We start from the raw sequence: 13,023 nt of genomic DNA, 5'->3' as shown, positions 1-13,023 counted from the left end.
TTAACCCACCGTTCTTTAAGTAAAATTAATTTGTAACGTAATTAAACTTTCCCCCAGAGGGACAGGCATAATTGAATTAGAGGTGCTTGGTAGAGTTGCAGGGTTTAACAGATCTTCTCAGACTTCACCACACTCCTCTCCTTCTGCCACAGCTCACACAGCTCCTCGTTGGCCCATTTCCGAGCACCTTCCATGGAACAACTTCGTTAGCATTGGCTGCTTCGATCACTCTGCATCCCACCAGCCAAGCCCTGCTCCTCTGCAGTGAAACTCCCTCACCATGGATTAACTCTAAAGCCACTCCTAAACTGTGTCACTTGTACGGTTAAAGGATTTGGCCAAGTGCTTCCAGAAGCTATTTAAAATCCACTGGTTTTTGTAATATCCTGTTCTGCCTGTATCTAAAGGATTTGTGAACGAGCCTTGGGCAGGAGAGTGCTTTCAAGGAGCACTCCTCAAGAGCTGAACTGCAGATGGGCTTGTTCACAAATGTGTTTGGTGCCGGGTTAACGAGGATGGCTGTGGTCAATGTACACAGGAGGGAGAGGAGTCAAGCCCAGTCTTACCATGAAAGCAATACTGAGAAAACCAGTTAGTCCACACGTGGCCCAGCGTACCTTAGGGCATAAAATTCCTTGTATTCAACAATAAACTTTAGATTAGCAGAAAAGGTTGTGCCAAAAAAACAGTAACATCCCCATGAAGTTGAGAACAACTCAATAGTAACACTTGCTCTTGGGTGGGTAGTATCATTGAATCCTAGAATGTCTTGGGTTGGAAGGAACCTCAAAGACCATCCAGTTTCAACCTGGTCCCATGGGCAGGGTTGCCAACCCTTAAATCAGACATCAGATCAGACTGCCCAAGGCCCCATCCAACCCTTTGGAGCACCCACGACTTCTCCAGGCAGCAGCATCCTAGCATCAAGAAATTCAAGTATACCACCCACATTTTTCTGAATGTAATTCACAAGTTGAACATGAGGAAAATTTCACAGCTCCTGAAAGATAAACCCACCCCAGTCCCTGATTCGAGGCACAACACAATTTCAACTTTCCCTTCTTCCTGTCTGCAGCTGAGGTTGGTTGGGAGCCTAATTAATGGCTGCTGTACCAAATACAATTCCCACCTGGAGGGAATTTCATTATAATCAACACAAGCAACCCTAGCAGCTCCCAGGTGAACATCAAGCAGAAGTTGCTGGCTCACAACTTTCTTAATGTCCTCTTAGAAATGTTACTGCATAAGGTGTTCCCAAAAGAGAGCTTGGAAATCCGTACTCTTCCTTTTTAAGCTGAAAGACTTAAAGTGTTACTTTTTTCCAGATATTTAGTCCTAATTCAAAAGGAAATCCAAAGCTTTACACTGCTAATTACTCTGCCAATCTAGCTTTTCAATGTTAAATCTGGGAAATGAAAAAGTGAGACTGATTTCTCTGTGTGGTCTGTCTTTTCAGTCCAAATCTTGCAAGAGAAACAGTTGAAAGGAGCTTCTGTCCTCCTCACGCATTTCATTATAACTTCAGTTACCTGTCAGTATTAAATATTTCAGCAAACATTAATAGGGTGCTTTTTGAAGTCAGAGCAGCTAGTATTCCTGACCCCGTAGCCCTATAAAAGAAAAACTTCAAAAGTTTGCTCCTTTATACATTATTATAAGACCTGAAGATGTGGGTCTAGAAATATTTTGAGTATGTAATTTATATAGAAATCAATGAAAATTAGCTAGATAAGTAACTTTAATGATCTAAGCCACGCTTATTAATTCAGACTGTTTGAAATATTTTTTCCCCTAGACTTTTTTCTCACTTTAGAAGTTTTACTCATATTCTCAACTTGCCCCATCTGAATAAAGATGTGTTTCTGGCTGTTTGACAGACTCAGAGATGGCTGATTTTATGGCTCTGCCTTCCAGAAACAAACCTTCCACCCCCTGCCTTCCCAAAGCAAAGCTCATGGAGTCCCACTCTCAGTGTTATCCCATTCTGACCTAATATATTCAAACAAATTTTCCATTTCCAGTAGTCACAGCCTGCAATCTTCATTAAAATAAAAGCTCAATTCACCATACTCCTTTTTTTAACAAAAGGCTTCATGAGCAACTCTGCAACCTCAGCATAACACCACAACGGGCATCCACTGATTTTCTATCACGAGACAGAACTATTGGCAATTAAAAAAAATAATAATAATTAAAAAATAACAAATTATACCTCAAAAGAACCCGTAACTATCTGAAGCCTCATACTGATGGGCGACCACAGGAAACAAACTAAAAATAAAGCTTTATCACAAGTGTAATAAATCCACTCTACGGTATTATTTGTATTGCTACTCCATGTACTTTCACAGAAGGGCATCCTGAGGTTTATCCGTTTATTTAAGGAAGACACAATTATCAAAAAAGCTCTTTCGTAAAGTTGCAACCAGTTAAGGAATATAGAAGTAATTGCTAAGAGTGCAATAAATTAGCATATGACTCTGTATACACATACAGATGGTTTTTCCTCCCAGGTAGCCTTGGTGGTGGCACTTACAGTCATCCCAGCACTGACAGAGCTTTGGATTTGTCCACAACAGAAATACCCATGGATGCAGATCAGCTGCAAAGTAGCACAAATTCTGCAGTTCCTCCGACAGAGCAAACCCCCCTCTGACATCACCAGACCAACACATGGTTGAATCACATGGTTGAGTTTTGGGTACAGTTTAAGATCACATTCCCACATCACCCCAAACCATGAGATGAGACTACTGATGTAGTCTTTTTCTGAAAGACTCAATGAAAACATGACTCAATGAAATATGACTCAACAAACCTACTAGAGCAATTCATTAATGCATTTGCCACCCTACTCTAGAGAGACCTAGGAAGCCACAAACAGACCTCATGAGGATGCGACACCAGTGCTGCGAGCAGCCAAAACACAAGACCCAGAGAGGAAAGGTGCAGGAGAAGCCCCTGGTACTCACACAGAGCAGTGGTGAGTTTCTCTGGCTGATCATAGTGCACCATGGCGACGCAGAGCGTGTTGAGGGCAACCACACAGAGCACGATCCAGTAGAAGCTCTGGGCTTTCACCATGCGCCGGATGAAGAAGCGGAACATTTTCTCTTTCCTCCTGAAGTAGGATGAGCTCTCATTTTTCCCACTCTTCAAACTGGCACGGGCAAAAGGAGACCCTGGGCAGTTAGGCATAGAAAGAAGAGTCACCACAGCACATCCAGGCAGGAGAAAGGCCAGAGGATGCCCATGGGCACACAGACCTGCTCCTGAGCACCAGGCTGAGCACCAGGCTGAGCACAAAGCTGGGCACACTGAGAACAGACTGAGCACAGGCATCTCACTTGCAATGACTTTGCAAGGGATGAAGGCTGAGATTTTAGAACTTCATGGCTTAATACTCAGTTCCACCATCAGTAGGAAGGGGGCTCCCAACTCCCTAAAGCTAGTCTGAACGTCCCAGCTGAACTCATAACCTTTAGGATCCCAAGTCACTGCAGCAACAAGGTGTTGGGCATGGTGGTGGGTTGGGTTGGGTTGGGCATGGTGGATGTGCATGGAGCACATCCCCTTGGAGCTGTGCAGCTGCCAGCAGGTCCCTACATCCCCACTCAGAGCATCAGGCACAGCCAAGCCCTTGTTACCATACTGAGCCTCCTTATTTTACTCTGACTTCACATTTCTCTGCAGCAGAGGGCTCAATCTGCCTCCATGCATCATGTTTTGGGCACAGCTTCTCATTTGTATCCATTCTGCCTTTATCAGCTACATTTCAAGTCTGCTCTGAAATCCTGGAAGAGAATCAAATGTTTTAATAATAGCGAGCTGACGGAGGAAACAATTCCTAATGTAAGCTCTCCCCCTGAGGTAGAAGCACCGTCGAAAGGAGTGATGGAAAAGCAATCTCTGGTCAGTGCAGAGCACATGCATCCGTGGGAGTTCTTCTGCAACAGCTACAAGTGCTGTTGCAAGCAGGGTAACTGGTGATGGCCACAGGGTCTCTGCTACCTGCATCACACTGTGTTCCACTCCTCTGATTGCAACCTTGTCTGTTGGCAGTTCAAGGTGAAGCCTTGTCTTTCACTGTCATTGGCTGTTGCCTCCCAGTGGGTAGGAATGGCCAGGACACACACTGCCCTGCTTGGAGCAAGCATCATGATAGCAGGTGACCCACACTGGCTCTCCTTGCAGATGGCTGAGTTACATGAACAAAGTGTTCTGGCTATGGCAGCCAAGTGATCCGAGTGCACTCGTCGGCATTTCAACACCTCCAGTGATGGAAGGGGTGAGGATCTCACCTGTGTCATCTCGCAGTAACACCAAACACTGCAGTCATAGACGGGTGGTGACAGCAGGGAGCTGTGCAGCACCACCTCCCTACCAGCAAGCTCCGTGCTCCTTTGCTCGGTTCTGGCCATCCACCAATGTCCAAATGCAGGGCTGCACCTGGCTGAGTTACGAACCAAATCCTTGCTGGAAAGCTTAGTGGGCTGTTGTTTTATTAGTTTGATAATCTTTCCTTTGTTGGTGTAGAAATTGACAGTAGTAGTGCTCATCTGTTGTTTTAAGGTGATAAAATGAAATACGGGTTAAGAAATTTTACTCAGCCCGAGGTGATACTGCACCTCAAATGCTGTGTTCTGCTTTGGGCGCCTCACTACAGGAAAGACATGGAGGTCCTGGAGCATGTTCAGAGACAGGTAATGGAGCTGTGATGGGTCTGGAGCACAAGTGTGATGGGGAGCAGCTGAGGGAGCTGGGATGGAGAAAGGAGACCTTACTGCTCTCTACAGTTGTATGAAAGAAGGTTGTGGTGAGGTGGCGGCCAGCCTCTGCTCCCAAGTAACAGTAATAGGACAAGAGGAAATGACCTCAATTTGTGCCCAAGGGGGGTGGGTTCAGGTTGGGTATTAAGAAAAATTTCTTTAGAGCAAGAATGGGCACAGGCTGCACAGGGAGTGGTGGAGTCACCATCTCTGGAGGTGTTTCAGAACCATGGAGATGTGGCACTGAGCAACATGGCCATTGGGATGGGGGGACTGGTTGGGATTGGACTCGATGATCTTAGGAGATCTTTTCCAACCTTAATGGTTCTATGATTCTGTCTTCCAGGAAAGAATATCAGGCCACACTATGTATTTAAATTGATTTAAACGTGGAAAACATCCTCTTTCCTAGAGATGTCTCTAGCACAGCTTGGAGAGTGAGGAGCCAGCACTGACTGCTGCAGGCTGGTTAGTGCGGAGAAAAGTCAAAGAGTCAGGAGAAAATGAAAGAATAAATCTTAAGAATAACTCCAGAGAACACACTGGGAAGTGTTTACCGCTATCGAGCTTTATAATGCAATTATAAGGCTCATTGAGGTACTTGTATTTGAATTAAAGTGCAACGTATGCAGGCAACAGCCAGCAAGAGACCTGTCAGCATCTCTACCCCTCCGGTCTGCATCACTTTGCACTCAGTAATTGCATTGTTAGTTCTTCCACAATCCTTATGCTCTCATCAGCAAGACGCGATAGCACAAGGAAACCATTCAAAAAAAAAAAAAAAAAAAAAACTTTGCTCAAAAACATATTCCTCATGCATAATCATCCATATGATCTGTTTGTTTATGTTATGAAATTTCAGTCTTTCCAGAGCCTGCAGAAGGATCTGCTTGCTTTATCCACTTCTTTTTTGACTTGTTCCACAAATCAGAATCAAACCCGCTTTTCCCCAGTGGATGAACCGCTTGCAGGAGGTGGAAAGCACTGCTGTTATTTTCCCTGCCATATGCTCCAGAGACAGTTCCCAGCTCTGCACCAGATTATGCACGAGCCCAGATGCTCTGTCATCCGCTGCCACCTGAAAGGCTGAACAGAGAGATCTGTTTGGATGGCATGGGTGCCCAGTGCCTGGAGGGACTTGGATGTGACTGCAAAGATCTCGTAACGGTTGCAGCCATCAACAAATGCTTCAGAAATGACCACTGCTTGTTATCCATGCAGGGATCCGAGCAGCTCAGAAAGAAAACAAAACAAAAACCACACATGGCTGCTGCAGTTTTGCCTTCCTTCATCAGCTTCTCTCATAAGATTGTCAGCAGTTTGGCCATATAACCCTGTAGCAGTTCAGCAGAGGGTGATGGTGTCAGGAGCACGCAGAGCAATGCTCATTTACAGTGAGCAGGTCTTCATTTAAACGGGGAAAAAAAAAAATCCAGCAGCAGCTGTGATCTTCTAAAAGGTTAATGCCAAATTTCCAAAGAGTATTTGAGGCACTCATGCTTGCAAGCATACATGAACATGTACTCTCAAGTGTACTGTTTGTGCTGCTGCCCTTATGCATCCAGGATTTGCTGCTTCGTGGTATCTGGGGTGCCAAGACATTTCTTTGGAAGATAATGAGAACATCTGCTACTTCAGCAGCAAAACAAAATACAAACTCAAAGAACGGGGAGAGAAGCAAGCTAAACAACTCCAAAGCAGGCAGGGAGATGTCTCTCCAGCCAGCAAAGAAAAGCCACAACTGACGGATGCCCACCGAGACCCCATTCTCTGGAGTGCTAGGAGCTCCCATGCAGACCCCCACTGGCCTCCCCTGACAGTGCCTGAGTGGGACCTGGCTGCCCAACAATTTGCAGGACAAGTAGGACCACGAGAGCCTGACACACTTGTGTTCTTTGGAACTGAAGCGTTTCGGGTAGGACAAGAGGTTTTGATAGAACAAGAGCTAATGGCCTCAGGTTGCACCAGGAGAGGTTCAGGTTGGATACTAGGAAAGATTTCTTCTTCTCAGAAAGGGTGGGAATGCATTGGCACAGGCTTCACAGGGAGGAGGTGGAGTCACCATCCCTGGAGACGTTCAAAAACTATGGAGATGTGGCACCGAGGGATGTGCTCAGTGGGCATGGTGAGGATGGACTTGGTGATCTTAGAGGCCATTTCAACCTTAATGATTCTATGATTCTATACCAATTTGCAGCAGCAACGGCAGACTTCATAGGATGCCCCCCTCTATACTGGAGGTGTGTGGGCAATCACGTGGCTGTGCATCACCATATCTGCCTTTAGAAATGGGAAAACTCAATGAGAACCCTTGCTAAGGCAAGAATGAGGAGTCGAGGGCCACTGTCCAGCATTTCCCAGTGCCCATTCCTCTTGGCAAATCAATACACTGCCCTGTCGTGGCAGATGTGAGTAAATGTCTGTCCACTTCCTGTCCTCCCCACAACAGCTGAGGCTTAGCAGGAGCGTTTGACATATTTGGGTTTCATTAGCGTGAATGAACACATTCCAAGCAGAACTGTGGGGTGCCCAGCATAGTGTGGTGTCTCCAGGCATTTGGGCTCTGCTGGAGGTGCAGCATGCAATAGCGTGGCAGCAAGGGGAGTGGGTGAAGCTGCAGTGCCTTTGGCTTTGGTAAACTGAGTGATTTCCCTTTTGGAGCAAAAGAGCCGCTTGGAAAAAACGGGACATGAACGTGTTTAGTTGAAGGTCTAAAACCTGGGGGAATGCGAAGCCAGTACTCACCAACGGAGCAAATGTCTGTGAAATGGTCCTCACCTTCTTCAGCATGAATCAGGTCGTTTTTGCTCTTCTTTATTGCGGCTCTTTTCAACACTGTGTACAAATTAAAGAGAAAACGCCCCGTGAGCTTTCAGAGTGGGTTCTCTCTCCCCCTCCCTTCTCTCTCTCCATGGCCAGCACTTACTGCCCAACACCAGCTTCGAGCTCTCACACAAGGGCAAGCTGGAGCAAACTGGCCAACCCACAGCCTTGCAGGGCCTCTGCATGCCTCGATGCAGGGCAGTTCTTCACTTAACCTTCTAGATCCTGAAGGCTTGCCAGGCACAGTTCTGCATGCTTACACAGAAGCAAGAGGATGGGGGGGGGGGGGGTCACTGCAGCTGCTGGACCTTTTAGCGCAGCAGAAAGGCTGGGCAGGGTCACTGAAACTCCCTGAGCCCCCGTGGGTCATGAGATGAGTGCTTCCATCCATTAAAAACATTAATGCTGTTTACAGTGTGCACCATTAAGAAGTTAGCATTTACAGGGCTTGGGTACAGCTTACCGCAGAGCGATGCCTTAAGCAGCGAAAACACTATGGTGAAAGCAACTGCTGCAAATCAGTGCACGCACTCTTAATAGCACCCACTGCACAACCCCTTCCCCCTGGGAACGTGCTAGCTCTTTGAGAACACATTTTGTTCAACTGCATCTTTTATCGGGAGGGTAAACATCGCTGCATCGGTTTACACGAAGGAAGGAGAACCGCAGCCTGAGGCTGGGAGAGGTCTGCACTGCTCACCCCAGCACACACGGGGAAATGCAGGATGCTGGGCCCGCCACCACCTACCTGCAAACCTCGAGAACTAGCAGAGAAAAAATACGTCGACACAGTTTTGTCACAGCTTCAAGACATACAGGAACTAAGCACCGCTTGCTATCAGCAGTAAGACACCCCACGGTGTGGTGATACAGACTGGTCAGGAGGCACACACAGCAAGCCCACGCACTCCACAGCGACTGACATGGGGGTGGGTTCGTACGAGAAGACTCTCTCACCCTACACCAGTTTCCCTGCCTTGCAAATGGATTCCTTCCTTCACAAATTAGTGCTCATGTCACCTCGAGGGAGCCCCCAGAACACCTCCCAGGTTCGGAGGCTTGAAGAACACAAAATGCTCTCCACCCGCTGTTGTAACCTGGATGTAATTTTTACAGATAAATGAACCACCTCCTTTATCTTCTTTCCCCCCCAAAAAGAAGTTCTAAATTTAGCAATTAGAGTATACCATAGAATCGTGGAATGCCTTGGGTTGGAAGGAACCTCAATGATCATCTAGTTCCAACGTCCCCGCGGGCAGGGTTGCCAACCAAGAGATCAGGCTCCAGATCAGGCTGCCCAGGGCTCCATCCAGCCTGGCCTTCAACAGTTCCAGGGATGGGTTCATCCACATCCTCTCTGGGCACCCTGTGTCAGCACCGCATCACCCTCTGTGACAAACTTCCCCTTGGCATCTAATCTACATCTCCCCTCCTTTAGTTTAAAACCATTCCCCATCTCTGCAGATACTTTGGATGCAACATTCCCATGTTGGAGGCGATTTACTAGCAGAGAGGTGGGCTGCTCTATATCAGTTGCCCCTTCGAGGCTGGGAAGATTGGCTTAAGCTTACCAGCAGGGATGAAACCTTGGCGTATCTCCGAATTCTACGGCCTGCACCCACCTCTAGTTTGCTTACAGCACTCAACTCTTCAGCTCTTCCAGACGCTCATTGCAGCTCAAGACCACAAACCCTGGCTATACCCACACACCACCGCACACACACACACACACGCACAGAAAGATTTGCCAAGTGCACCTCAGCCCTGACCTCCTTCCAACCCCAGGTCCTCCCGAGCACAGGTCACACAGCCAAGCCAGCAGCCGGGCACGGATTGCACCGGGAGCCACCGAGCTCAGAGCAAGGAGCCAAAGCAGGTGGGAAGCATCGCTGGTGACCTGGGCGCTCGGGGCGAGGGGGATGCGCTGCCCCGCTTGTGCCACCTGAGCCCCTGATGATTTGCAATCCACTCACTGTTGTAGCTGCTGCCGCTGCTAGTCTCTGCCGGTGCCGTGCCTTGTTGAATCGGCCCTTCCGAGGCGGCCCTCCCTGACAGTGAATGGGAGGAGAAAAAAAAGAGGGGGGAAAGGGAGGGGAAGGGAAAAGAGGAGACATGGGAGGACGAAAGATGGTCAGAAAAGGGAGAGGGAAGAGTCTTTAACTGAACTTTGACTGTCGCACCCTAAGAGCTCATCGGTCTCGAGGCACAGGGAGAGCGATCCCCGCATCCTCGCTGCACTGTGTCCAAAGCTCCAGCCGGCCTGACAGCTAGGGTCGCACGTCGGAAGATAGGATCACCACACCCTGTTATGTCTTACTGCTTACAAGTAACAGGGGTCTTAGTCTCTTTGTCACGTCCGTTGGAAACCTCGGTTCAGAGCCCTGCCTTCTCTCAGTCGATGCATTTCTCTCCTGGCATCGCCCTGCAGCCTATCCCCAGGCACAGCCGCCCCCACCGCACTGTGGGCCCCCAGGCAGTGCAGGGACCAACTGACCCCAAGGGCAGATCCCCATCCCAGAGTGGTGTCACATAACTGCTCATCATCCACCTTCAACCTCAAAAAGGCCCGGGAAAAGGGACTCTTTAGCCCAACTTATTCCAAGTGCATGCAAGAGCGTGTTCCTCACACCCTTCTGGTTGCAGCAGAAAGCCATGTCAGCATACAGCAGGTGAATCTCTCGTGTTGCGGGAGGAAAACCACACAGCAAAACGACCTACCGTCCAGAGGAGATTTCTCTTCTGCGTTCTTGTCTTCCTCAGCCAGCATGACCTCCTCTGTAAGGAGAAAAAAAGCCAGGCTCAACCTCAGATTTATCACATCCCGACTCTAAAAACAGCTGAGCTGGATGCAGCAGACCTCTGTCTCAGCTGCTTTATCCCGTTGCATTACCCAGTATTACCCAGTTACACCAAGCCTGTAGAGGAAGGATGGTTCACAGAGCTGTTTTTGTTACCCTGTGCCCTTCTTGCATAGGGAAGGAGGTTAGCCTACACTACCTACAGCATTCCTCCATGATCTTCACAATGAGCTGGTTACTTCACCAAGCTACCACACACAAGGGATTTCTGTAGAGCATGAACACTTTCCCAGCCCCAAGCAAAGCCAAAGCAGGTCCCGCTTGCCCATACATATTGGAGACTCCAAGGAGTGAAGATATTCTATGGCCATTGCCACACTTATGTCTCCATCAGTAAGACCAGGACTTAACCTGGAGGGAAGGGATCCATGTCTCACGGCACAAGGTAACACAAGTGGGGCTGTGCCACATTGCAGGGGAAAAAAGTCACCAAACAGCCACTGGATCAAATATTTGTCAAAATAAAATCAATGGGAAGGTTGCCACAGCAGAGTTCAGGCTAGTACAGTTCAAAGTGCAGCACATGTGAGATGCCACCATTGACTTTCCATTCCTATATAGTCTCCAAAATATGAGTTTATACTTTCCTACGCTACAAGAATTCGAAGAGCACTGAAAAAAAAAAGAAAAATAAAACCCACCACCCCTCAATCAGAAATGACTCATTTCTATCTGCGTGAGAACGACCAAATTTCCCAAGGTTTCACAATGCAAATGTCATCGCCCAAGTCACACACCACACACTGCACCAACACTTGAAACCTCACAGTTCATATGGTCTGAACTACAGATTTGAGCTTGCTGCTGTGAAATTATGTAAGGGTTTTCTAAAGGATGATCTGAACTGTACAGAATATTGAATTGGCAGCTGGTAAACTGCCTTCTGTTATTAAAAATGACAAATTCTTCCATGTTTGGCAGAGACGTAACTTAGGATCTTACTAAGAGATCTGACACTGCATTCTTACAAAACTTTACTCAAAACCCCATTTAAACCAGCCTAGATGGAAGGCTAACTACAAAAATAACAGCAAACCACAGCCAAACATCAAAGTGTAAAGCTAAAAGAGCTGTCTGGAGGAATACTGGAGGGATCAGCACTACCACACAAGTCTTATATAATCTCTTTATTAATCATCTGGGGGAGAAAGAGAATGAATGATACATTAATAAGACAGCAAATTGAGACGGCTGGAAAATAATATTAAGGACTTGGGGAGACAAGAAACCTAAGCAGAGGAGAACAAAACAAAATGCAAACTAATGCACCAAAGACACAGAAGAGGGAAGGAAATCAGTGGTGCTGGGAGAGGGTTAAAAACGTCAACTGAGCTGTAAATCTGGACTTTAAAAGGCATGAAATCATAAAAAAAAAAAAAAAAAAAAAAAAAAAAAAAAACAATGTAATTTGGGTTTTTCTGGAAATTCCTTGGTTGGGTTGGACAACTGAAATGGGCTTTTTTTTAGATGGCTCGAGAACCTCCTCTCTCAAAGCTCAAAATCAGAAGGTACTTCTGAAGCCTCGCCTAGGGAAAAGCTGCAGTGGTATTCCAGGGTTAATAACACAGAAAGAGTTAAACAGAATTAATGACCATTAATAACAAACACGGTTGCCCTAAAACAGAAGGGATGCTTAGATAAGATGGCCCCTTCCCAAAGGCAGCCAGACAACAGGTCTGCAAATGGGATGGACAAATACAAGCTATGCTGTGGGACTGCTGGGAGCAGATGCACAGCCATGCAGGTGGTGAGTAATAAAAGTAATGAGCTAGCAAAGGGCAGCAGGTAGGCAGCTTCTCCTTAGGAGCTACACCAGATAAGGGCAGTGCAAGAGGTGTCTTTGTGAGGAAGATCTCAGCCAGACCTGGCATGCTTGCTGGTCAGTGCTCTGAGAGTTGCTGGCTTCCATCACATCATGTTAAAAGTTATTTCATGTGCTCTGGTAAAGAAAGAGCCTGTTTGCTTAGGTGGAGACCCAATTCTGCACCAGAATGGCACACACCAGTGGGACCTGAGAATTTGCAAGTTTGATATCAGTGTATTTCCACCTATGAAATACAAAGTCCTGAGATAACTCTGCAGGCCAGATGAGCCCTTATCTCAAATCCAAGGCCATGTTTTGATCCCTGACCTATCTCCCTCCACAGACATCCCTCATCCAAGGCTCAGCTCTGCTGTCACTTTAAAATAACCAAAAACTCCATCTCATCTGTGCATTGTCTCAAGCCTGACTCCTCCATTCTCATCCTCCACAGTCACTCCCATCTGCTTTACATCCACCAGGAACTGCAAGATCACATCCAACCCCAGTGGGGCTTTAGGAGGTTTCAAAACCTGCTAATAAGACAATTCAGCAGAAAGAAATCACGTTGTTACCGGGATTTTTTTTTTAACCATCCTTAGCAGACGCTCAGAAGTCGCATTGCCTTTAGTCATCACTGTAATAGAGACTGGCAGAAGATAATTAGGGAGCCTGAAAAACCTCCGAAGAACAGTTCCTCTGCATTAAAAGAGATATCCAACAAAGACACAGTATTGTATCAGCAACTTCTAGCCTCCAAACAAAGGCATGG

The 13,023-nt window shown here is 47.0% G+C and overlaps 1 protein-coding gene across 1 annotated transcript in view; it reads right to left on the bottom strand.

The window, feature by feature from the left end:
* The window catches only part of CACNA1B (calcium voltage-gated channel subunit alpha1 B), a 260,232-nt gene that overhangs the window by 108,357 nt on the left and 138,852 nt on the right, over nt 1-13,023 (bottom strand). The window contains exons 10-13 of the mRNA XM_090121688.1: nt 10,311-10,367; nt 9,566-9,640; nt 7,548-7,604; nt 2,973-3,182 (exon numbers count right to left, since the gene is read on the bottom strand). Of these exons, the coding sequence (XP_089977814.1) occupies nt 2,973-3,182; nt 7,548-7,604; nt 9,566-9,640; nt 10,311-10,367 (399 nt within the window). The remainder of the gene's footprint in view (nt 1-2,972; nt 3,183-7,547; nt 7,605-9,565; nt 9,641-10,310; nt 10,368-13,023) is intronic.

The sequence above is a fragment of the Phasianus colchicus genome, chromosome 19, assembly GCF_987193195.1.
Source record: "Phasianus colchicus chromosome 19, bPhaCol1.hap1.1, whole genome shotgun sequence".
Classification (NCBI taxonomy): Eukaryota; Metazoa; Chordata; class Aves; order Galliformes; family Phasianidae; genus Phasianus; species Phasianus colchicus.
Note: the sequence above shows the minus strand (reverse complement) of the source record. Positions and strands in the feature narration are given on the sequence as shown.